General features: G+C 37.7%; 1 protein-coding gene across 1 annotated transcript; it reads left to right on the plus strand.

Moving 5' to 3' along the window:
* Positions 1 to 1526: 1526 nt before the first annotated feature.
* Sypl1 (synaptophysin like 1) lies at positions 1527 to 23934 on the plus strand. Its single transcript, XM_028768870.1, has 5 exons — positions 1527 to 1667; positions 12211 to 12332; positions 14473 to 14680; positions 21136 to 21324; positions 22581 to 23934. Exons 1-5 carry the CDS (start codon positions 1599 to 1601, stop codon positions 22713 to 22715), a joined length of 723 nt encoding a protein of 240 aa, XP_028624703.1. The 5' UTR covers positions 1527 to 1598; the 3' UTR covers positions 22716 to 23934.
* Positions 23935 to 26408: the final 2474 nt, after the last annotated feature.

Genomic DNA, 26408 nt, shown 5'->3' on the forward strand with positions numbered 1-26408 from the left:
GCTGCCTAACAGAAATGAAGGCTGCAAGAAACCAGCTCCTCACTTGCCTACCCTGCCTACCCACAATTCTTATCCAACTGTATAGTCAAGCAAACCTCAGCCAGCTGACTGGTGTCAGGACTAAAGGAATGAACCATGGGGGTACAAATTATTTTGGACCTCTCAGCTCTATAAAGTTGCAAGGTGAACATTATCCCATTCTGTCAGCATCTAACTCATTCTGAAATTACATTGAATATATGTATTATATATATTTGAATATTTTACTTTGAATATTTTTTACTTGAAGCAAAAGCTAAGTAATCTATTTGTGGGTTCCTATCCAACAGACCTCAGCAGAAAAGAACTTAAAAAAAAAAAAGCTTAAAGAGAAATGCTGAGTGGAATACACAGAAATAAGAGTGAGGAAGGAGGAAGTGTTAGCTTGGTAGCAAATGCCCACTAGTAGTTGCCAGTTCTGATGGAATAATCCAGTGACATTTAGAAAATACAACTAAGTACCTGGAAGCTGGAACTGGGATCTTCTGTGGCAAAGATTCTCCTTCCTTCGCTGTTGGTGTTGATCATCGCACCATGCATTAAGACAGGCCACTATCCTAGCCCTCCAAAAAATGCAAGTTAACAAGGAAGCCAGAGAAAATATGTCTAGACTGGCCCCTCATTCTGGTGGAAGGAGAGAGTGTTTCCTAAGACAAATCGTGAAAAATGAGTTGACTTGACCCCCCCCCAACTGCCTGAAACACAGAACTCGCCAGACGACGACAGAGGTGGAGACATGAGTTGCCCTGTGAGACCTGTCAAGCCATGAAACGGGTGGTCTTTCTCCCACTCTGACTCCAACAACTTTGAGATGTCCGCGGAAACGTTTGGTGAATCATACATTCAAATACCCTTACATAAGGCAGGTCCGCCAGACGCCTGTCGTTTTGCAATAACTACTACTTTGAGGGCCCTTAACACGAGCTTTGAAGTGAGGCTTTGACCGCGTTCATTCTTCATAAATCTGTCCAAAAGTTCAGAGCACTGTGAAGGAAAAGGAGACCGAAGGGCGTTGTGGGGGCGGGTTGTAACAGCCACAAAAGGGCATAGCAACCAGAACGCCTCCAAGGTGGAGGTCCCCGCTGCGCAGGCGCAGGTGTCCCCGACCCCCGCCCCCACCCCCGCGCGCTCGCGAAGGCCGGAAGCGAGTCTGGAACCTAGGGAGCGCGCGTGCGCTGTAGAGAAAGCGATAGGCTTTGGGGAAGGGGGCGCGGCACACACATGGCTTCCAAAGGCTACATGGTTCGCCAGCGGTTCAGCCGGCTGAGTCAGGTGCGGCCGGGGGAGGAGCCAGCCCTTCCCAGCCCCGTCTCGGCCAGGCCTCAGCGCGCCTTCTCCGTCTCCTCAGCGCAGACTCAACCGCCGCCCGGCCCTGCCCCAAAGGCCAGGCCGCCCCGCCCCAGAGGCCCTTCATCCCCACCCCGCCGGCCCCGCCCTCAGCCCCGCCCCTAGGCCCGCCGGCCCCGCCTTCCCGCTCTCGCCGCCGAGTTTCTCGGGTATCGTGGCTCCCCTCCTCCGCCCCGCGTCCTGACTCGTTTTTCCCTCCTTTCCCTCAGAGGATGTCTGCCTTCCAGATCAACCTCAACCCGCTCAAGGAGCCGCTTGGCTTCATCAAGATCCTCGAGTGGGTGAGTGCAGCCTGCGACGCCGCCGACCTCGCCCGCTCCAGCGCGGGACGCCTTGCGGGGAGGCGGGGACCCGGTAGTGAGGGAGCCCCCGCGCTCGAAGGCCGCGGGGCGGAGATGGCGGCCGGCATCGAGCCGCCGGTTCGCGGCGGCTTCTCCCAGCCGTCCTTAGCCATGGAGGCGTGGAAGCTCGCTGGCTTTTTTTCTCAGACTCCACCGCCATCCGCAAAGGAAGACAGGACTTCCTGCTGCGGTCCAACCGATACCGACCGCCCGGAGGCCCGCGCCTTCCGCGGGCGAGGCTAGACCTGGGTTGTGTCCTTCGCTGGCGGCTGGTACAGGCTCGTGTTAAAAATAGTGTGTGTCAGGGAAGCGGAGGCAAAGCCCCTGCCCCGACGCATTAAATGGTCGGCGCATTTAATACCTGGCCTAGAGTGGACGTCGAGATTGTTTATAGTTAGTTTTAGCAACATCCTGCTTGAAAAGTCAGCTTTCAGCCCTTTCCTGCCAAACAATCATTAACATCAAAAGGGACTTACTAGTTAGTTAGACCTTGTCACATGCGGCTGGTTTATCAAGCACTGCGATTTTCCTTCAAACTTAGCGTCCCACTATAGTTTGGTACTGTTTTTAAGAGTTAATGTAAGCACTTGGCGTTTATTTGCCCAGTGTGCAGTCAGGTTGTGTTTTCGTAGCCGATAACGTTCAATTCCTTCACAATTCATTTTGATGGTGAAAAATAAGAACTCCCTAGTTTAGTGCATGTGTTTTAACATAGAACTAAAAGTTCTCCGATAACTGTTCTGATTTTTGTATTTGCACTGTACACCTCCAATTTTATGACAACTGAAATGCTGGTGTCTTGCAACTGGCAAAAGACACGTGACTTTCTGTGCAAACCTAAGTTTAGAAGAAGGTTGATATTTTAATTCTAAAAGTCATAGGGGAGAAATCAAAGAAATGTAAAGGTCAAAAAAAAAAGAACCTTACATTTTAGTCTCATTGAATGTTACAATTCAGTTTAATAATTTAGATTTTTCACTTAAAAAAAGGCAGTTTATATCTTTTCTTGAATATTTTAATGTAGTAGTAATTTTGTTGTATGTTGAAATTATCTTTACGTTTCTTAAGAAAATACTTTCAGTTTGAAAAGTTTTTATTACATAGGCAGTAATTTTGTAGTAAGACTATAGAGTGTTAATGGTGTAGTGAATTATTTGCCCAACAAATATTTGAGTAGGTATCATATACCAACCAGCACTGTGCTAATGACAGATGTGAATAAAACCATCTTTTTCTCATGATCATTCAAGGATGTAATGGAGAATATAAAAATGCCATATGGTAAATTCTGTATTAAAGATACTTGTAAAGTGTAGTAGATTAGACAGGAAGGCATCATTGGGGAAGACTTTATAGATGGATGAACATTTGAAGAATGAATACTAGCTCACTTGAGTGGTAGATAGGACTGGCTTTCTAGGCAAAAAGAATCCTGTTAGTGGGAGGAAAAACTGAGGCAGCGTAGGCTATATAAGTAGCTATTTGGTTGGATGAACATATTGGGCAAAAGTATGGTTCTAAATGATTATAACAAGTGCGAAACCCTTGTTCCTTCTGAGGTTAGTCTTGAAAAACTGGTCCTTTGTGTACAAGTTATTAGAATATTAGGTCGTATTTGAGTAGTGTCCAGTTAAGCTCAGATTCCAAGTGAATCATTGGATTTACCTTTTAGAAAATTTTAGTTGACAGTATAAAAATGGCCAAACCTGGAGAGATACCTGCTGCTTTAGAAATTATTTGTACCTAAAATTAATTGTAGTGAGGATGAAGATGAGTAGAAATTAAACTATGTATAGGAATAGTGCTTTTATGATGACAGTCATTATTTCTGACTTGAGTTGGTGATGGGTCTGTGGTAGAAATCACTAAGAAAAATAGAAAAGTATTTAAATTGTTATTAAGCATATATTGTTGGTGATTCCTTCACATAGTGTAAGTGTCGGTCTCCTGTAGGCCCTGGTATATATGAACCTAACAGTTTTAAAACACTAGAACAGACTAGAGATTTGTCCTGCCAGCAAAGAAGAAAGGAGTAGTTAGGAAGAGAGAGACATCTTGACATCACTGCTAGAATTTCAAGTGAAGAATGTTCAATAATGTCAGGTACTGTGGAGAACTTACTTAAGGTAAGAGCCAAAGCATGCCCCTTGTTTTTAGTATTCAGGAGACTGTTGGTGGCATTAGCAAGAACAGTCTCAGTAAAATCAGAAACCTTATTAATGTAGGCTAAGTGGGTAGATGTCCAGTAAGGTAACGACCTCAGTGAAGGTTGACCATCAGAGAAAGTTTGTGGTATTACAAAGAAAAAATGAAAACTAGTTTCAGTTTACAGCTCATTTGTTTAAATACTTTGTCTAGAGCCATCCATTATAATTTGATATGCAACAAAACCCTTTATGTTTCCCACTTCTGCTGTTAAAGTAATTTTTACTGCTTCATCAAACACTATTTTTTTTATTGTGTTTTGGGACAGGGTTTCTCTGTGTAGTACTAGCTATCCTGGAACTCACTCTGTAAATTAGGCTGGCCTCCAACTCAGAGACTCACCTGCCCCTGTCTCCCAAGTGCTGGGATCAAAGGTGTGCGCCACCATTGCCCAGCTGCCAAACATATTCTTAAGTGAATCTTAATTTCCAAGCTGCTAGTGTGTGCGGTAATGAATTTACTTTGGTAATACTGCTGATTTTTACTAAAGCCCAGCAGTTTTAGACTTCAGTCCATTTGCTTAATCAGTGTAAGTATCAATATACTCAAATAATGTCTTAGTGTTTTTACAAAAAGAGTTTTTACCATTGTAGGTATCTGGGAAGGTTTTGAGAACTCTCAGGGGTCTTCAGGGTGAGATTAATGTTTTACTATAAGAAAAATATTGTTGGCAGTGAAAAACAATACAGTAGAAGCTTCAACAAAACCTCTAGGTCCATGCCTCAGTTAGATATGAGTACTTCCAAAGGTAAAAAGAGAGTCTGGGGAAATGGCTCAGAGGGCAAAGTGCTTGCTGCAGAAACCTGAGGACCTGAGTTTGGATCCCCAGAGGGTACACATCTGTAACCTCAGTGCTGTCAGATAGAGATAGGTGGGTCCCTGGGGCTCCTGGCCTGCCAGTCAAGCAGAAATAATAAGCTTTAGGTTCAGTCAGAAACCCTGCCTCAGAAAATAAGACAGAGAGCAATACAGGAAGACACCTCATATTGGATTGGCCTCTGGCTCCATTATGGGTGTGCACAGATTAGTGCAATCTTGTGTGTATATGTGCACTCACGATTAAGAAAAGGTAGAGCCACCTAACAGGGAAGACCTGGACCAGTCTCCCTTCCGGGAAAGAAACAAATTGAACCTTCATCAAATACCCTGAAACATACGGAGAAAATCAATTTTTTTATTTAAAAACACAAATTTTATCAGTGGCAACAATTTTACTAGTATTCTATATTATAACTTATTCATAACTTATTCAACAGTGGTGCTAATTCACTCTAGAGATCATGAAAATAATTGAAAAGTCTGAATTTTTTCATTATTGTTTATCACATGTGACGGTCAGAGGATAACTTGCTGAAGTTGGTTCTCCTTCTACCATGTGAAACCGAGTGATCCAATTTGGGTCACGAGGCTTAGTGGCCCGCAGCTGAGCCACTGGCCCTGAAAATGATTTTAAAGTAAATATATTTATATTCTTTGGAATATATAGCTCTGTATTCAAGCAGACATGTTTTAAGAGTAAAGATGGTGTAAACGTTTTCAGCATAATGATTTCATAATGCCATCAATCTTAATCAGAAAAGACTTCTAGCTATTTCAGCTATGTCTCAGGAATCTAAATCCTGAAGGGTTAAGAGACTGTTAGCAGAAGTTTGTGTGGTTGTACTGTAGAAGTGCAGAGAGTTTAAATAAGCATTTTGATTCTGATTTCACTGCTTATTTCATGAGAGTAACTTGAAGTGTCAGTGTTCTCAGTGTTTAACTTAGTAAAAAACAATAAATGTATTTTTTTATAGGAACATTCACATGCAGTATATTTTCAGGTCTATTTCTAAATATTTTAATTGCTTACTTTCAAAATGAAATATTAAACATAACAAAATTTATATAGATAACTTTGGTTTAATAGTGACACTGATCTTACAACTAGTGAAGATCCTACAACTAGAAGTTCTTTGTCTCGGTACTCATCAATTAGATGAATTCCAGTATTTTCCAGTAGAATTCTGAGAAGTAAGGTATATAAATAGGAAATAGTACTGTGACTCTGGCTATAGGATAATTTACTGAAAACACCAGGTGTCCTTAATTATTTTTCTGCATGAACTTCCATCGGTGTAAATATTTTGCACAAAGCTCCTCTATGCATCTATAATTTGGGTGTGCATTTTAATGTTAGTACCTTAAGACATAATGAACATTTAGAACAAATTTACATGTATATATTTTGGTTTCTTTAGTTCGTTTTTTGAGATAAGGTCTCATATAGCCCAAGCTGGCCTCAATCTTACTTTATAGCTGAAGCTGGCCTTGAATTCCTGATCTTCTTGCTTCTAACTCCTGCGTACTAGAATTATACAGATGTGCCACACACCCAGCTTATATATTTTCAGTCTGCATTTGAATGGTATTGCAATAAATGTCTTTCCACCAACTTATAATTTGATTAAGTAGAATCTGTTTCTATCCTACAATGTGGCCTCCAGTTCTCTTTTGACATGAATGCATTATCTCTCTATACATTTAGCAGACATTTTCAAAACACATTATGTAAAGGTTAGTTTGCTTATAGCTATTTTATTCCATAAACTTGTCTAGACAGGGACACTCACATTGGAATATATGAACACGAAATGTGAGAAAGTGAAGTTATTTTGTCCTTCCAAGTATGGGATTCAGAATAGCTAGTTTACTACATCCACATATGACCTTCTTAATGATCCAGGCTCAGCAGTAAGGTTTGAATTTATCTAAAACTGTTCAAATAGAAGTTAAATGTTTAAGCTGATGCTCACTGAAGAGTGAATTCCACGCCTGTGCTGTCACTATTCTTGGGTAGCTGGGGCTGGGAAAACTGAATTACAGAAAGGGCAAGGGACTAACTAGTGTCAGTTATTTATTAATGTACTGTTAAGAATATGATTAACAGGTTCATAGAGCTACCCAGGTAAAGTGAGTGAATGGAGCAAACTGAGAGAAAAAAATATGATTACCAGCTTTAAAATGCATCCTGCAATAGAGAGGGAACCAATCTGCAAAGTTCCTGCCCTGTTTTTAATGTCACTTCTGTTCCATCTGATTGCTTCTCTGTGAGAATGTGATTCTGATGTTGCATTATCAGGAAACCCAGCTTTTATGTGTAGTGCCCTGGGTTTTAACATCTTAAAAATAAATACTGAAAGAATTATACAGATCTTAGGTGTAGGTTAGGTTTTCCTGATGGGCATGCAGTATAAGCGTTACTGGTTTTGATAGGGATTTTTGTTTTGTTTGTGGTTACTTGAAGCAGAGTCTCATTACATAGCTCCAGTTGCTTAGGAACTTGATGTGCAGATCAGAGTGGTCTCAGACTCAGAAAGCTGCCTGCCTTTGCATCCCAAGTGCTAGAATTAAAGGTAGATGCCAACACTTCTAGCTAGTATATAACTTCTAATCTTGATCAGACATTTTGTAGAATAAAAAATTAGAGAGATGTTTGTATAGTTTCTCTAAAAATTTCTTGGGGTGTTTTGGGGTATTATAAATGTGTACCTTGTGCTTTTTTTCTGGGTAAGGTGAACACAAGAATTGCTAGTGTGAATGCAACACTTGATAAGACAGTACAATACTCTCTAATTCCTACATTAAGCTACTAAGGTACCTTTTTGTTTGTTTTTGGTTTTTTATATGACAAGATACACAAGAAAAATATGGCTGGTAGAGATAATACAGAATGGGTTAATGTTTGTAGCAGTCCAGGAGAATTATCAGTTTTACCACAGTGAATTAGGTGGAAGCTTTAAAAAAATTCAGGAATGGGGCCATTCTCAGAGGAATATGTATGCAACTAAGACATAAACACTGGTGTGTTTCAGAAACAGTAGAAGTACAATGTGCATAGTTATAGTACCTGGCAGAGAACATAGTTCAGCCATATCTAGAAAGCAAACGTTGCAGCCGCACTAGCTGTGCCATCGATGCCATATTTGGAAAGCATTTGTTTTGTTTCTTAAATGTAGACCTGAAGAGTATTGGAGGGGTCCCTTTAAACTAGGGTTACATGATCAGATTGCTGTTTCAGGTTAGTGTGACATCATTCTAAAATAACTTTGTTCAAAAATAAAAGCAAACAAAAATATACAAGTCACAGAGTAATTTAATGTTGTGTTAACAAAGGTTCCTGTGTAGCTAAGGCTCACCTTGACCTTTTGATCCCCTTTGCCTCCAGAATGCTAGAATTACGGGCATGTGCCATTACTTCCAGTTTATGCAGTACCAGGGAATAAACACAGAATTTAGTGCATGCTGGGCAACTCCCTTAACAACTGACTACACACCCAGCCCCAGATTGTGTATTTTTATTTTAAATCTTTTCAATCCATGGCATACTTTACACTAACAACATATCACAGTTTAGATGGCAACACTCACTGTTCAGCAGCCATCAGTAGCTGATGGCTATTTTATTGGATTTGATTCTTTAGAGCCTACACAATGCAAGATGCTTGATGATTGGAATGAGATTAGAAACAGGAAAAGTTTGTTTATCAACTCCCAGTGAAAACTGGTTAAGTGCCAAAACAAAGAGTTGTGCATGTGATACAAGCCGATTTTAAAAAATAGTTCTAGACTGGGTATGCTGGTGCAAGCCAAAACATAGACGTGGAGACAGCAAGTTACACAGTTATCTGAGTTGAAGGCTCGCCAGCCTTATCTACAAAGTGAGCCTTTATCTTTAAAACAAAAGCCTGTTTAAAAGTTTTCATATTCTGTATAATCTTATGCAACATGATTTTTTAAACTCAGCATTAGGTTTCTGCAATTCGTCTATATTAATGTGACAAGCTATAGTTCCTGTACCTTTTTCCCTCTTACTCCTCCTCTTCTGAGAATGAAGGGCTGGAGAGATGGCTTAGATATTAAGAGCACTTGTTCTTGCAAAGGACCTGGGTTTTATTCCCAACACCCATGTGGCAGCTCACAGCCATCCATAATTTCAGTTCCTGGTGCTCTGTTGCCCTCTTCAGCCCTCTAAGGATACCAGGCACTCAGGTGGTTCATAGGCACATGCAAGGAAACCTTTGACTAATGCACATCTTTTTTAGAAGATGGTTTGAGTACAGTGATAGAAGACAGGGAGCCAGGGTAGTAACTAGACTACACCTGTATCTTTTTTGATATATAACTTTGAGGTGTAAGAATATACCACCACAATCAGTTTTCCTATTGCTTTTCCCTCCCTCCTTCTTTGATATAAACAGTGTTGCTGTGAACATTCATCTGTAAGTCTCAGTGAATGAGACAGGGTCTCCTCAGACCTTTGGACTAGTGAGTCCTTTGTGATATTTTTCTTACAGGTATTTCACCTACTTTGTAACTTGCTTTATATTCAAAAATTGACTTTTGAATTTAATTCTTTTATCTGTAGTTGAAATTAACTATCTTTTATGGTAGTGCTTTTAAAAAGACTCTTAATTCTTCTACATGGTCGGAGATTTTCTGTTTTTAAAGCTTTCTCATTTAAGTTTGCAACTCACTTGAACCATTTATTGAGTAGCCCCTTACTAATTATCTATTACTGTATAATAAATTGCCCCAGCTTAGCAACTTAAAACAACAGATATTCATTATTATCTCATAGGTTCTACGTGGAAGGGATCTGGGAGTTTGAGTTGGGTTGAGGTTATTATCAGCTATTGGCCAGGGTTGTACTACTCACCTAGCCTCAAACTCAGTCATATAGGTATAGGCAGTCTCGTGCTCTTTAAGCCTCTAAAATTTGCCTGAGGGGGTTGAGTGTATAGGGGTGGTGCACTTGGCGTAGCACACTTCAGTCCTTAGGTTTAGTCCCTAGCATGTGGCATGGGGCACAGGGGAGATCTATATGCTGGATATAGTGGTTCCTGCCTGTGCTTCTAGCACTCAAAGAGATCACTATGAGCTCCAGGCTAGCTTGGGCTAGAGTAGTGAGACCCTTTCTCAAAAACCAATACCACAAACGTCTGAATAGTCTGAATCTCCTCCCAGCATGGCAGTGAGCTTTGTGAAGTAATGAGAAAGTTCAAGAGAAGACAAGAGACATAAATTGGCAGCGGGAGAGTGTTTGCTTGTTTTAGGCAGTCATACATATCTCGGCTGGCGAAGAACTCACTGTGTAGCCAAAGGTGCCCTTGAGTTTTTTCACCTCCTAACTTTGCCTCCACCTCCTAACTACAGGGATCACAGATATGTTTATTGTATTCAGTGTTGGGATCAATCCCAGGATTTCTTGCATGGTAGGCTTATCAATTGAGCTATATTCAAAGGCCAGAAAGAGCAGTCTTATTATAATGTAATATTAGACTTGTTTCTTCTGCTATATTTGGTACCCTGTATAGGTAAAAATTAAGGGAAATTAAGCTTTTCCTGTTGATGGAATTATGGCAAAGTATCAAAACATACCTTATGGTCAGCACAGTCCTTGCTCATGTGCAATGGCAAACTCTGTCAGGTAAAAATGTTCAAGATTCCAATCTGTTTCTGGCCTCTTTAATTTGATCTATTGGTTCAGTTTGTTTATATTATTTTTATTTTTAATAACCTTAAATGTGAGTTTATTCCCAAGACTCAGTTCTTGCTTTTCTCCTACTCTATATATTAATATATATTTATTTTGAGAGAATATCTATCAGTACCTATGAAATCTTAACAGAATATCTCAAACTGTGCATAGACAATTACCTCAGGCTCTTTAGATGTGTTACCAAATTCTTTTTTATGTATTTCTTCTTTGGAGGAACCTCTGATTATTATTTCAATACTGATTGTAATATTTAATACCCTGTAAGATTTAATAGCCTGGAATGATTCACAAGAAACCATATCTAGATTTTCATTATTTTGAGGGTATTTTCCATTATTACTAAATAATTGAGGATAATCTACCTAAAACAAGAACAGGTTTTAGATTCTCAGTTTCAGTGGTTTTGGTCCATCGTTGGCAGGCTCGGTCACTGTTGGACCTGTGGTGAGTGGTGGTTGGTTTAGCAGCTCTGCTTCAAGACAACCCAGAAGAAGAAAGAGACAGATAAGGTCTGGTTTCCAATATTTCTTTGAAAAGAATGACCTTTCTTCTAGTAAGGCTCCACTTCCTAAAGGTTTGCCACCCCCTCATCATGCCATAGGCTGGCAGTATGTACTGGCATCTAGGGAATGCTCATCCAAACTATAGTATCACATATTTAACACTATAGGCTTTAATAGGAATTATACATAAAAAATGTTTCTACTGTTCATTTGTATAACTTTTAGCAAAGAGACCCCAAATCTCTTTAGTTTTTTATTCTGGGAAGGACAAACAGTAAGTATAGTAGATAGGCAATCTTAAACGTGATGAAGGAGATACAGAACAGTGTACATAGAATACTAGAGAAGGGTGGTAAGGGAAAACCCTCTCTGCTGAGATACATTGGCATAGTGAGCTGAGAAAGTGAGGAAGTGAGGGTGTATTCCAGGCAGAGGAATAGCCAATGGAGACCCTGAAGGAGTTGTTTACTGACAAGCCAGCAGACATGTAATCTATGGAATTATAATGTAAAGGAAAAAAGTAACGTAGTATGTGAGTTAAAGATATTAGGGAACTAAAAGACATTTAAGAACCCAAGAGCTGTTTGAGGGCTTTTAGAAGAGGGTACCTATTCTGCCTTGTATGTGTGTTTAAACTGCAGAGGCTGTTTTATTAGTAGTGTACTGAAATTGTGGCAAAGAGGGAACCAGGAACACTACTATTAGGCTATTAGTGCAGAGTCCAGCCAAGAGGTTGATATGATGGCCATTTAGATTAGGAAGTAGTGATAAGTAGATTCTCTATGTATTTTGAAAACAAGAACCATTGACATTTACTTCAATTTATTTGCATTTAAAATTTTGATAGGGAAAATGAGTCTTATTTTAATTTCTTTTGGTTTTTGTTTTGTTTTTGTTTGCTTGTTTTGAGTTGTATTTTTTGCTGACTTGGAACTCTGACTCTATGTACACCAAGCTGGCTTTGAACTCAAAGTAATCCACCTGCCTCTGCCACCATGCCCAACAAATCTTCTCTGAATTTCATATTGTATGGGCTAGTATATTATACTTGGGAAAATAGAATCTCATTTGTTGACTTTTGCACATTTTTATAAAGTTTTTAGTGTATGGTTAGTAATTTCTAGAATACTTTATGAACCTGTTTTTAATGATCACATACATACGTTTTAATGACCTTTGTTTTGGTTATAGTAACGTTTTGTTTTTTTCTATTTTTTTTTGTTCTCATTTTATGTAGTTTGCTTCCATCTTTGCTTTTGCCACCTGTGGTGGGTTTAAGGGCAAAACAGAAATTCAAGTGAACTGTCCTAAAAATCCTGACAATAAGACGGTTACAGCTACTTTTGGTTATCCATTCAGGTGAGTTATCTTTTACTTGTTTAACCGCTGTTCTAACTTCATACTTGGTCATTAGGATCTTTAATCAGCCTGTCATCTTGTCAGTCTCAGCTCTTGGGAAGCTAAGGTAGGAGAGTTTCAAGATGATCTGGTATGGCAAGACCCTGCCTCAGACACATGGACTTAGGAATGTTTTCCAACTTTTATTTCCTAAAGGTGCTAGATTGTTTTAGATTTGCATGTTTATTTGTGGTCTTTATGCAGACAGTGGTACATACGGCATAATCTGCCTGTCTGCAGATTTTTCCTGGTTTCCAGAAGGAACTGTACAAAGGGGAGTATACTCATTTCTTTCTAGTTGCTGAGACCAAATATCTGACAAAAGGAAGAAGAAAGAATTGTTTTGGCCCACAGTTTCAGAGGCTGTACCATACTAAGTTGGCTTCATGCACTTGGACAGAAAATCATAGTAGTGAGAATGTGTGGCAAAGGTGGTTCTTCATCTCACGGTAAAGCAAGCATGCCCATAAACATCCTGCTTTCTCTAGGAAAGCCCCGTGCTGAAGTTCCAGAACCTGCCATAATAGTGTTACTAGAGAACCAGACATTCTTTACATGAATCTATGGGAGAAATTTCGTATAGGCCATCATGGCATATCTTTAATCCCAGAACTCAGGAGGCAGAAGCAGGGGGATCTCAATGAGTTTGAGGACTACCTGATTCTACATAAGAAGTTCCAGTTCCAGGACACCAAGGGCTATATAGAGCGACCCTGTCTCCAAAAACAAACTAGCATAACCCAGTAGATCAGAGATGGGGAAAAATGGAGACTACTCTGTTGGTTAGCCTGTCCGTTACCAAGACGCAAACATAGTTTATGAAGATACACATTTCTCATGTTTGTGCAGTTACCGAACTAATAGTCATTATTAGGTCATTTCAAGACATACATAAAGAATACACGTTTCTCAAGAGTAAAACCATGTTTATTTTACTTTTAAAGGAAAACAGTAACAAGTATCTCTGTGACTTCAGTATTTTACTGGAAAGTTTATTGTAAATATTGAATCTAGGATATGAATCTTTTGCTTAGCTTGCCTTACTTGACCTCTCAAAGACTCAGTTTCTGTCCAAAAAATTGGAAATAATAATTTTTAAGAATGTTTTGAGAACTAAATATAGTTTCAGGATTTCACTATGTAGCCCTAGTTGGTCAAGAACTTGTTCTATAGATCAGCTGACCCAGGAATTCATAGAGATCTGCCTTCCTCTGCTTCTTGAGTGTTATACTAAAGGCCTGTACTCCTGCACTCTCGGCAAATAAAATACTGCATTAGAGATCTGTATATCATGAGAGCTTACAAAGATTTTCCATCTCTTATCCATTCATTTTGTTATAGTAACCATCTTTAATGATGTTGGTTTTATAATATATAAATGGAAAAAAATGGAAGCCAGTGTAAATTTTCTTTCAGTTAGTTAATCAAGGGTTAAAATATGACCCATGGGCCTTGAGAGATGGCTCAGCAGTTAAGAGCCATCTAGGTCTCTGAGCCTAGGTCTCTGAGGACCTAGGTTCAATTCTCAGCACCCACATGTGGCTCACAATTGTGTGAATTCTAGTTCCAGTGAGTCTGATGCACTCCTCTGCCATCATGAGGCACACAGGTGGTATACAGACATACATGCAGGCACACATAAAGACATACATATATCCACACACATAAAGTAAAAATTAAAACTGAGTCTCCAGATTGATTGAAAATACCTTTCTAAAAACAAAAAGAAGATCATCACAACTGGTCTCCTGGGATTAGTGACACAGACCTCTGCCACTCAGAATAGAAATGTGAGTTATAAAGTAGTTATTAATTCTTTCTAACATGATAAATTTTTATTACAGGGAGATAGTATCTAAATGTTAAAATGTCTAATTCCATTTATGTTCAATCTGTCATAAACCTATTACTGAATAAACTTTTGGGTATATGTAGTATGAGATTTTTGGTTTAGTTAAATATTTAAATCTTTACTTTTCAAAAAGAAAATGTTGTTAGTGTACTTCAGGATTATATTTTGAAATGTCAATATTCTACTTAAGTATTTCTGTGTTAGGAGAGTCCAGTCATTCATATATTTATTTGAGTCTTTTTTTAATAGGTTGAATCAGGCATCATTTCATACACCTCCAGATGTCAATGTGTGTGATGTGAACTGGGAAAAGCATGTCCTCATAGGTGATTACTCCTCTTCTGCACAATTCTACGTTACATTTGCAGTCTTTGTGTTCCTGTACTGCATTGCTGCCCTTCTGCTCTATATTGGCTACACAAACCTCTACCGGGATAGTCGCAAACTGCCCATGATTGTAAGTTGCCATTTTCTGTCTCTATATAAAAATAGTATGCACACATATAAGTAAATTACAGTTCAAGGTAACTACAAATGTTTTTCCTACTAGAAATACAAATTATTGACATAAGTGTTTAACGTAAGGAAAGCTTTAGTTATTAAGTTAACTTCAAGTTTCAGTCAGTTTATACCTCAGGGATTTTTTTTTTAAGCCTAGAAAACTCTCAAATATTTGATAACTTATTAAGTTTTAAGTAGCAAGCATGTAAGAACTTAGTGTCTTTAATTTGAAGACTTGCAGGACACGTGAGTCTCATTTCTGCTTCTCACCCTTTTCCCTTTGCTCCAAAGTTTCTGTATGCCACTTGCATTTCTCAGAGTGCTTCATGGTCTTTATCAGTGAACTGGGGCCCAAGGGTCAAATTTGAACTTTTAAAATAGAATGTTTCTTAGAATGTGGCTCTACCTGACCCTTCATGTTATACATTATGTATGGCTGCTTTTATGCTAAACACTAGCAGATTATTCTTATATTAATTATCACTGATATCAGTAAGTTGCATTTGAATGTTACCAAAGGATTTGGATTTTAAGTCCTTTGGATTTTGATACCTTCCTAAAGGCTTCAGAGTCTACTGAGCTAGAAATAAAAATAATCTTGAGATTAAGGGAGTAGACTGTCCTAGATTATCAATGACAAGTCTAGTGATAAACCATGGTTTTTATTTAGACCTCCACTATAAAGGAATGGCTTTAAGGTCAATGCTGGTATGGAGGGTTTGGTGATACTAGGCATTTGTATCTATGAAAAAAAGCATTGAAGTCTTTAAAGAAGTTGTGAATTGACCTTAAATAGAAGGCTGTTTTAATATGAAGGAATTATTAAGATAAGTTATATTTACCAACTTATTTTTAATTTTTGCTGCTTGGATCATAAGAATGTAAATGGTAAGTAAAGAAGAAAAACATTTTTAATCATGCAGATTTTTATGTGTGGATAAGTATAAGAAAACTAGATAGTTTCATAAAATACTTATTGGCTGTTAATTACCTTCTTAAAAATGTTTATTCATTACAAACTAGGAATCTATAGCTTTGAACATTTTAGGCTTTGCCTTAAAAAGTGACTAGATTGATTGCAGATTTTTTTTTAATTCTATACTAATAAAAGATTTTTTGCGTTTTGACACTGGACCAACAAATTCCTTTTTTACTAAATAAGAAATTAAACCTCTCACATTTTATCTAATAATTTAAAAAACATTATACTTAATATTAAGAAGTAGTTTGTAGAAAGCTTTCTATATGATCAAAACAACTAGTTGTACATCATTCAAGGAGTCAGAAGTAACTTTCTATATTAGAGTGATGTTATTGATCATATAGAGATATTCCAAAGTTGGTCTCATCAATGATTTTTGCTAATATAATATAGGAGAAGTATTTATTTTTTGTTTTCATTTGTTTTTGTGATACAGGGCCTCATATAGTACAGGCTGGCCTGCTAAGTAATTAAAGATGACCTTGAACCTCCTGATCTTTCTGCTTCTGCTCTTAAGTGCTAGGAATGCAAGTGTACACTACCATGCCCAGCAAAATGGGTACTTTTTATTTATAAAAGTAAAATTCAGGAGCTGGTGAGATGACTCAGCAGCTAAGAGCACACATGATAGTTCTAGAGGACCTGAGTTCAATTCCTAGCACCCGTGTTAGGAGGCTCACAACTGTCTGTAACTCCAGTTCCAAGGGGATCCTATGCCCCCTAATGGGTTCCCCTCCACTCCCTAGACACACACGTGCACGCAAAATTTAAAATAATAAAGTAAACTTTTAAAGTTAAATTAAAATTTGAATGATTTAAATTTAATCATAAGTATAAAAAGGAATCATCGTATATTTTAAATGTAGCATTGACTTTTAGGTACTATTGATTAATAAGCGTAAGTTGTTGATTTTTTTGCATTCTCAATTCTGTACTAAGGTATTTTAAGTATTTTAGTTTCAGATTTTTTAGTCTAGGTTTTCTTTTTTAATATAGGACTTTTTTGTATTAAGTAGCAGATGGCGTAGTGGTACACCAAATCAGGAATATCAAAAATGAAACATGGCAAAAGGGATTTTCAAATTCTAAAATCTTTTACAAATCATGTTTTAGCTTGTTGGTTGGAGCCCAGAGCTCTAGGTAGCTGCATCTCAGGGCTTGAGGTAGAAGCGTTCTCTTAGACTGCTGCTGTGTGACTAGAATCTAGGAGGACATAATTTTTAGTAATCCCTCACATTTCATCCATCAGAGGCTTATTTTGTGCGCTGGGCCCAGAAAAGTTCCTACTTTTGAACTATGTGGATGCCTTAGTGTAATTACCAGCAAATTAGAGCTAAAGAGTGGAGCCGGCAGGCTGGGAAGATGATGCTGCAGTGGGTAAAGTTCTTGCTTTGCAACTGCTGGGGTCTGAGGTCACAGGAAAGTGCATATTATTACCCCAGCACTGCAGAAGGTATGCAGACAGGTGCCTCCCTAGCGCTCACTGACAGGCAGGTTAGCCAAATCTGTGAGCTCCAGCCTCAGTGAGAAACCCTGTCTCAACAAATAGAGAACAGCTGGGGCAGACACCTGACGTTCGATTCCGGCCTCCACACACAGGGTTATACACAAGATTTATATACACATACACAAAAATAAGCATAAACAGAAAAAAAAATGTTTAGCCAAGAATTCAAAAAGAAGTAAATACCTAAAAATTAAGGAATTTGACTTACTTTGATCAAAGCTATAAATTTAGCATTGGGGAAATTTGTTTACTCTGATATTTTATTGGGTTTCCAAAAAAAAGGTACTTGGAAAATGTCTGTTTGGAATGAAAGGGAACAAAATACAGGAGTACAGGCGGGAGAATGCTGGCTATGATACTTGCTTTCTGTGAGCTATGCATTTTAAAAGGACCAGAGTTCTGAAAGCCTACATGCAAATATCCGTGTTTGTGTAATTAGGTTTTGTCCTCTAAGCACAAATATTCACTGTGCAACTAAAAGGTGGCTGATAAGATAATTCAAATCCTTTTAATTTTTTTAACATTTATTTCAGTGTGTGTGCACATGTGCATCCACGCACATGCAGTCATGTATGTGTGGAGGTCAGAGGACAACTTGCAGGAGTTCAGGGATCTAACTCAGGTTGTCAGCCCCAGTGACAAGTACCTTTATCTGTTAAGGTATCTCACTGGTCCAAGATAATTAAAATTTCATTCCATTGTTTTTGTTTTGTTTTGTTTTTTAAAGTCTTTGGTGATAATCCCTAGAACTCCTTTCTGGGTTTGAACTAACTGGTTTGGTTAACTTTGCTATTAACAAACAGGAGCTCATCCTTGGATGCGCCCCATATGCTTAGAGGAATATCAACGCTATAACCTCTGTGTCATTTCCATTCATTCATAGGACAGCCAAACAAGGTGGGCTTCAACTTCATAGTACAGAGTTCTACTCCAAGTGTAATAGGTCTTTGCTGCCAGTCTAGTGAACAATATTTCAGTTCCCCAGCAAAAAAGATTAGATAAGGAAAATTTGGTTGTTTTGTTAATTTTTTTCTTTCTTTATCTTGTTATTCTATACAAACTAATCTAGTATTAAATATTAAAATTGTTATTTACATTTTTGGGAATGTAATAAATAACAGAATTCAGAAGAAATCAATTGAAATTCAAAAGAAACTATTTCATCTTTTTGTTACTATAATGAACATTCTTTTTAAATTTTTATTGTGATTTTATTTTTTGAAATTATAATTGCATTATTTCCCCTTTTCCCTTTTCTACCTCCAACCTTTCCCATGTATCCCCCCTTTTTCTCTCAAATTCATGGCGTTCTTTTCTTTCATTGTTGCTGTATATTTTTTCCTAAATATATAAATAGAGCCTGCTCAGTTCATATATTGTTGCTTGTATGTAGATGATTTCAACTGGCCGCTGGTATTAGAGAACCAGTCAGGGGCCTCTTCACTCGAGAAGACTATTTCTCCTCCTCTGACCATTCCTTGGTTGCATGTAGTTCTTTGTCTAGGGTTGAGACCACCTGAGCTTTTTCTCCTTCCTTACTAGCATGTGTATTAGTGTCATCCTTGTTCAGATCTCTAGGCAGCCATGTTGATAGACTTCGTAGGTGTAGTTTCTCTGACAGTTCTCACAGCAAGCCTCCTGTTTCTCTGTCTCTTACAGTCTTTCTGCCTCCTCTTGTTCTCTACATTTTGATTGGTCATAGTTTTCTGTGATGGTCTCTGCCTATTTCAAAGAAGGTTTCTTTGATGAGAAGTGAGAACTACACTTATTCTGTGGATATAGAGATAGATATTTAGAATGTAGTTAGGGATTATGCTGGTTTATTTAGTAAAGTGACAGTTAAAGGTTTTCCTCCGAGATCCGTGATTTCTCTAGCTGGGTAGTTGGCTGGGTTTCCAGTCAGGCTTGATTTCCTCCTTATTTGAAGAGACCATGCATTCAATTCAATAACTGTTGGTTTTGACCAAGGTATACATGCCATGTTAGTCATTGTGATTCATAGGTTTTATAGCTGAATACGACTATTGGTTGCTTCCCTCCCTTAGAATTTTATACGCTGCCTTCTGGTATCATAAAAACTAGTCCTCAAGTAGGTTTTCAGATCAGATCCAGCTCAGGTCCTCTGGGTTCTGTATCAGAAATGCATAGTCTTCAGCAATAGAAACTTACCTTGTGTCTCTGGGGGACAACCAAAGGCATCAGCAGTGTAACGCTCAGGAAGTCTCTTGGACAACCCTGATCACAAATCTTATGCCTGGTGTTGGAGTTTCTGTTAGCAAGTCTGTTATAGCTCTTGGCTCTTAAGGGGAACATTGTTGGCCTAAATGGAGAAATTTTCATTTAAACTATATGTATACACAGACATATATAACTTTAGGCAGTTAGATAATAATATGACTTCTTATGACTTCAGACTCCTATCATTTTTACCCTGCTTCTATATTTAGCTTCCTCTTCCTCCCTAATTAAAACCCCATAATTTTTGAAAATTTTATATGTATAGGTGTTTAGCCCACGTGTATGTCTGTGCGCCACATGCCTGCTGGGTCCACAAAGATCAGAAGAGTGTGTCAAATGCCCAGAAACTGAGATTAAAGACAGTTATGAGCCACCATATGAGTGCTGGGAATTGAAGTTGGGTCCTCTGGAAGTGTAGGCATTGCTTTTAACCATTGAGACATTTTTCTAGCTCCTAATACAATGAACATTTTTAAAATTCATAGTCATGAAACTTAAAAAACTTGGTTGTATTGTTTGAACTACTTCATTCATTGATTTCTTGGAGAATTATTTTTGACAAGACGGAGAATTTTATCTGAATATAGGAGGATGAGGGAGTTGATTTGTGTATGCAAGGGGTTGTAACAATATAATTAAAGGAAGTAATTATGCAAGTAAAGTTGAGTGACAATTAAAAAAGAAAAACTGGTAGCGTCGGTTTATAGGTCTTAGCAGGGTCAGCAACTTCCAATAATGAGGATCAACAAGGATTATGGAATGAAAAAACACACAGTCTGGTGGTGCATGCCTTTAATTCCCTGGAAGCAGAGGCAGGTGAATTTCTGTGAGTTGGAGGTCAGCCTAGTCTATATATTCAGTTCCAGGCCAGCCAATGCTATATTGTAAGACTGTCTCAAAAAAACAAAATAAAAAAGATAAAGAGAAATGCTCTTACTTGTTGACAGTTAAATAAGGTGTGACTCTAGGAGCAGATGGCCAAGATTCTGGTGACAACTTATTTTTAAGTTTCCATAAAAAAGTGGATGGTAGAAAGAGATCCATAAAAAGAGATGGTTCAGTGGATAAAGAGCACTTGTGAAAACAAGAGGATCTGAGTTTAAATCTCCAGCACGCATGCCATGTGGGCCTCTGTTTCAGTGTGGACTATAGAGATAGGTGGATCCTGGGGGATTGCTAGCTAGAGAACCTAATTCAAAATAAGGAATGTCAGGTTCAGTAAGAGACCCCATCTCAAACAGCTAAGGTTCAGAACAACAGAAGAAGACACTGACTCACTCCTCTGTTCTCCATGGGTACACATGTAGGTGTGCACATTCACCAAAATTAAAAATAAAGATAGAAAATAAAAAGTAAAGAAAAAGGAATATCCACCCATTCTTGCAAGGAGTCAAGAAGATTGCTCGGAATTCAGAACTAACAGAACACTGCCTCAAATATAGATAAAAGTTTAAGTTACAGACTTCTAAGGAAATAGCTAAGTCTTATTGTTTCTCTGGCTTGGTGCTAGAAACAGTAAATACCAATGGTGATTAGACTGAATGTGACCTTTTGTACAGAGTAGTCATGAAAACCAACCATTTCTTGGTACCATGGAATTAAACAGAATCCTGATTTCTCTATTGCTGATATGAAATATGCTACTTTGAAGTTGATTGTGCACTAACTGGTTGTTTTTCTCTAGGACTTTATTGTTACTATTGTGGCTGCTTTTCTGTGGCTGGTGAGTTCCTCGGCCTGGGCTAAAGCTCTGACAGATATTAAAATAGCTACTGGACCCAGGATTATTGAGGAACTCGATCCTTGTAACAAGTCAGGATTGTCATGTAACTTTGTCTCTGTGACGAGTATGGGATCCCTCAATGTGTCTGTGGTAAGTGTCTGACACACAGTTTGTTTCATTTACTAGAACATTTAAGAAAGCAGTAACTTTCAATAATCTGAATAAGTTGATTCTTATTTTATTCAGCTATTTGGGTTCTAATTTAGGATATATACACACATACTTATAGAAATATATCCAAGATATAAAGACTAGAAGATAACTAATAATGACATGCTACCCATTGTGGTATAGTATCTTAAGTTATTCAGCCACTCAGAGAGGACTATGAAAGGCAGAAGTGTTAGCTTCATTGTACAACTGAGAAAACGTATGTACCTCCTCCATTACATTCCTCTTAGGAGACACAACTTTTGAACCAGATCAGACTTTGACCCTGTTCTCCTAAGTCTGAGTTACTAAGAATGCATAAAACTCTAATAGTTTTAAAGTTTGTTAAATCTGTAAAATTTAATATATGTAATTCATTGAATATTTTTCTATTTCATCAAACTGAAGTTTATTGTCGGTAATGTTGAGCATATTCTATTTTGGAAGGCTTTTTCAAGAAAATACTTTTATATAAGTTGAAACCAGTACTGCCTTATAAAGCAGTTTCCCCAGATTTGTGCTTATAACTTTGGAATGAAAAGTCAGTACTTGGAGCTTGTGTTCACAGAGTGCTTTGAGAAGAACAAGTTCAGAAGAAGTTTGTGTGCACTTACACAAAGACATGTAAAGCATTTGCTCTTTAGTTACATAGTACCCATAAGTCACACCACAGATTGATGGAAGGACTTTGTTAAATAACATAGGTAGGTTGTTCAGTTTGTTCCCCTCTGAAATTTCATCTAGTCCTATGAGTATGTGGAAAGAAAATTCTCGTGTGTTGATCAGTGCAGGATGTAAAGTAAAATTCTGGCTCAGGCTATTGGGATAGCAGCAAGCAGTCAGAAGAGGGAAGGAAATAAGAGATTCAGACTATTTCAAATGGAAGAAAGGTGAAAACTGAAAAGGTAGAGACTCAGCTTCCCATTGACCCTCTTCCCTGGATACCAAATCTAAATTCAGAGTAGTAAAGGGAGGGTCTCACTTTTCTCTGTTGTAATCAGAAGTTCTGCTTGCAGAAATAAAAGGTTTTCGTTTTTGTTGTTTTATGTTAGATATAGAGGTTTGACATGTTGTGTATAAGTCATTATACATCCGTAATTTGTACAGTGGACTGTATGTAGTTTTCATTTTTTTATTCTACTTTGTATGTATTTTAAAGCAAACACTAGATTTTTATATGTTTTCCTCTTTCATAGATCTTTGGCTTTCTGAATATGATACTTTGGGGAGGAAATGCTTGGTTTGTGTACAAGGAGACCAGCTTACATAGTCCATCAAGTACGTCAGCTTCCCACAGCCAAGGAGGTGTCCCACCCACTTCTGGAATGTAATTAAAGGGAGAAATAAACTGTATGAAATGTGTGCTATACTATGCCTTGTTGCCAACATCTTGAGAAGCATTATTGTTTCTAATAAAAAGTAATGGCTTTTTCAGTAAATTGGTGGGTTTAAAATTTTGCTGCTTTTCTACATAAAACGTGCCTTTTCTAGAAATTTAAGATGTAAATGTATTTTTACATGTAAGTTTGAAAATTCAGGAGCCTGTTATGAGATGATGTTACTTTTAACTGAACAATAATTTAACTAAGTTGCTTCTAAAGTGTTTACACCTTAAACTTTAACATAAACCTTCATTCAGAAAACAGTTATGTCGTATCATAATATAGGAAGGATGTGTTTGGGATATACACTACTGTTAGTTTGTACACATCATATTCTTAAGGCTTGGCTTGTTTAAGAAAACCTTGATTGTGTAAATCATATTTAGAAAAAAATTAGTGCAATTTTATATTTGAATATTGTTCATGTTAAAAATTTTTTTTGAATTGAAAAGTCTGGGTATATATTTTGTTTCTGTTTTTCTAAATGACCTGCTGTACTTATTAGGTTACTAAAATTGTCGTAGAAGCAAGAGTTTGAAAATTGTAACAAATGTGTAGAATTCACTTTGCACTTGTGTTACATGGGTATAGTCATTATTTCTGGTGGTTTTTTAGACTTGCAAAGAGCATGGTTCCCAAGATGGTGTTTTATATGTAGGCGTTCTCAATGATGCTTGTTTGCTATCTTTTGTGCATACCAAGAGAGGAAAAAAAACCTACTTTTTTTTCCCAGACCCTGTTTAGAGGGTTACTAAAAATTAAGGTTGCCTTTTACTTTTGAAACATTTAACATTTAGTCAATGAAGTTGCTTCTCCTGAGTTTAACATTGATATTGTGAAAATAAATGCAGTACAGATTTCTTATTTCTTAAGATTCATTCTTCATAAAAGGGTGATAAGGAATTATGCTCATAAAGGAACCTGAGTAAGCTGTATTGTGTATGTACTGTCTTTACACATGCATTTGTGTATGTTGAGAATACAGTGCTTTTTGTTCCTGGCTTTTTTTGTTGTACATGGATTCAGACTTCCTAGTCTTACAAGATGATGTTTGTATGTAACGCACATCTTACGATATTGCCTTATTTTTGTTGCTTTCTTCATGGCAAAGTGTCAGTTTGAGAATGTGTGTTTAATAAGCAAACAATAAAGAAGTTAAAGTAAAGAATGCCCTGTTGTTATATTACAATGAACTCTTCATCCTAAAGGTATAATCATTGCACAATGGAACCTCTTTTCAAAGCAGGAGATAGAATTTAACAATAGTGTTTTTAAATACCAATAGAACAGACTAAAATGCTTCAGATATTTCATTCTTGTTTGAAAAATATAACTCTTAGATTCTTTTCCTGGTAAATATTTTCTCATTGGTCATTCAAACAGGAAAGATTACTGACTGAGAAGATACAACTTCCAGACCTGTTTCTGTATTTCAGTTGATAGACTGTTTGTCTAGCATGCACAAGGCCCTGGTTTCATTCCTCTGCACTACTGCATAAATAAGCCAGTTATAGCAGCTCAAGCCTTCAAGCTCAGCACTCCACTTTTTAAGGTCATCCCTGCCTCCTTGGGGAGTTTGAGGCTAGCCTGGGATATATCAAGTCAGGTGTACGCCTTTCCTGCTCTCTCTTTTCTTACCCCATCTTTTTCTCCCTTCTTACTTCTTTTCCTTGTTCCTCCTCACCTTCCCATCCTAGAGCTAAACTGCTAGGATTTGAACCTGTCCTTGGCTAGCTCACAAGCTGGCTAGTAAGTCGAAGCCTACATTTGTATTTGAACACATGGAAATATGAATACTGACCTTGGCTGGAGAGAGGGCTCAGGGGTTAGGAGCATTGGCTGCTCCTCCAGAGGACCCACATGACAACTAATAACCTCTTATAACTCCAAGGGGCATCCAATGTCCTCTTCTGGCTTCTACAGGTACTACATACATTCACAGACAGTATGCATGCAGGCAAAACACACATAAACCTTTTTTTTCTTAAACTGACTTCAAAAATTATATGAAAAGCAAAATGGGTATAGAGGTTGTGAAATGCCTTCTTCAGCACATAGGTTCTCCATGAATGTTAGCTGTTTCTAAGACTGTTAGCCTGGAGTCCAAGGGACTAGAGGGCACAGGCTGAGAAGCGGGGGGAAGAGCTTCAAGCATCTAAGTTTCTCCCTTTGTAGTGTTTACAGTTGGGTTTTCCTTAACCAATCCTAAGAGTCTATGTGTGTTTATCTTTCTGTTGGTGCAGATGTTGGCAAGGCTAATGAAATTAAAAAGTAGTAGTCCATTGAAATGAGCATAAACTCCGAAAGGGCTTCTGTTAGCCACCCACCCCGACCCCGCTGCTTCTTAGGAAACATTACAGAGACAATTTCTAGGACAAAAGCCATAAAAGCTTTAACTTCCCAGAAGATAGACTGCAGAGAGCTATTTAGAAACAGACTCATTACTAATCTAAAAAAGTTCACATGGATAAAGATTTTCAATCTAAAAGGTAAGGGTGGCATTGCATAATGTTTTATGTTTGGGATGTAATTATAAGTTTTTATATACTATTTCCAGAAATAGATGAATGTATAAAATCATACAGAAGCGCTTTAGATAAACCAGAGTTTTAAAAGAAATAAAATATTGCTAGAACAACTTTCCCTACAGTTGGTACAGAAATGAATTTCTCATCTGTACTTGATGCTGCTGGGCTGTTCATCACTGCTCTGAGTTTGAAGTGTAATCTTTGTTTTAAAACCTGATTGTGATTGCTGTTGAGGTTGGCCTTCCTTTGCTGTAGTTACTAGCTCCTCTGCTTCTCCTGCATTCTCTTTTCAAACCCCTAGCTTAGTTTTCTTCTGTGAGACTTTTCCTGTGGACATAAGCAGTTCCCTGCATCACCTTGCCAGTAACCCCTTGGCATTTACATGGCTGCAGTGCTCTCCCATCTATGGCTTGTATTTTCACTGGATTTTGTCATATGAACTTGTTCATTTCAATGGTATGTAACTTCCTCATGGGTTTTAGTTTTCTGCGATGGTGAAATCACTATTCTTATATACATTTTAGAATCCTCTTGTCAAGTTCCTAAAGACCCTTTGTGAGGTTTCATTTGGGAAGAATTGCATTGAGTTTATACATCAATTAATTTGTGAAGAATTGTCAAATTTATAATGCTACAGTTTTGTATTTAAAAACATGGTATATTTCTGCATTTATATTTTATGCTTTCCAATAAAGTTTTGTAATTTTCTACATAAAGACTTAAGATTATACTTAGCCTTGAGTGTTTTCTTGATGTTTACACAGTTACAGTAAATTATATTTTGAATTGTGTTGTAATTGTCCATTGCTGTTATATATAAACAACACATGGATTTTTACCTACTGATAATTATAGAAGTTGGCAGTTTTTCAAATCTTGAATTTTTAATATGTAAATTATCCTAGTATATAATGTGTATCGTCTACAAACGTTGGTAGTTTTACCGTTATGTCTGGAATTACACTAAACTTTCTAATTATTCTCTAATTATAAAGTGATCATCAAGAAAATCTATTTTAAAGCAGTAGAAAATACATATTTACCTGACACACTGACTGGTAACTGCTTCAATACATCACTTGTAACCACAGATTTACGCTGTTGTATATTGGTA

This window comes from Grammomys surdaster, unplaced genomic scaffold, assembly GCF_004785775.1.
Source record: "Grammomys surdaster isolate TR1022 unplaced genomic scaffold, NIH_TR_1.0 188, whole genome shotgun sequence".
Classification (NCBI taxonomy): domain Eukaryota; kingdom Metazoa; phylum Chordata; class Mammalia; order Rodentia; family Muridae; genus Grammomys; species Grammomys surdaster.

Bases quoted from the DNA above. Each gene is read 5' to 3' on its own strand.
- Sypl1 (XM_028768870.1), top strand. From the start codon at position 1,599: ATGTCTGCCTTCCAGATCAACCTCAACCCGCTCAAGGAGCCGCTTGGC. The intron at 12,333-14,472 runs GTGAGTTATCTT...TTTTTTTAATAG, and splicing joins ACTTTTGGTTATCCATTCAG to GTTGAATCAGGCATCATTTC. The intron at 21,325-22,580 runs GTAAGTGTCTGA...CCTCTTTCATAG, and splicing joins GATCCCTCAATGTGTCTGTG to ATCTTTGGCTTTCTGAATAT.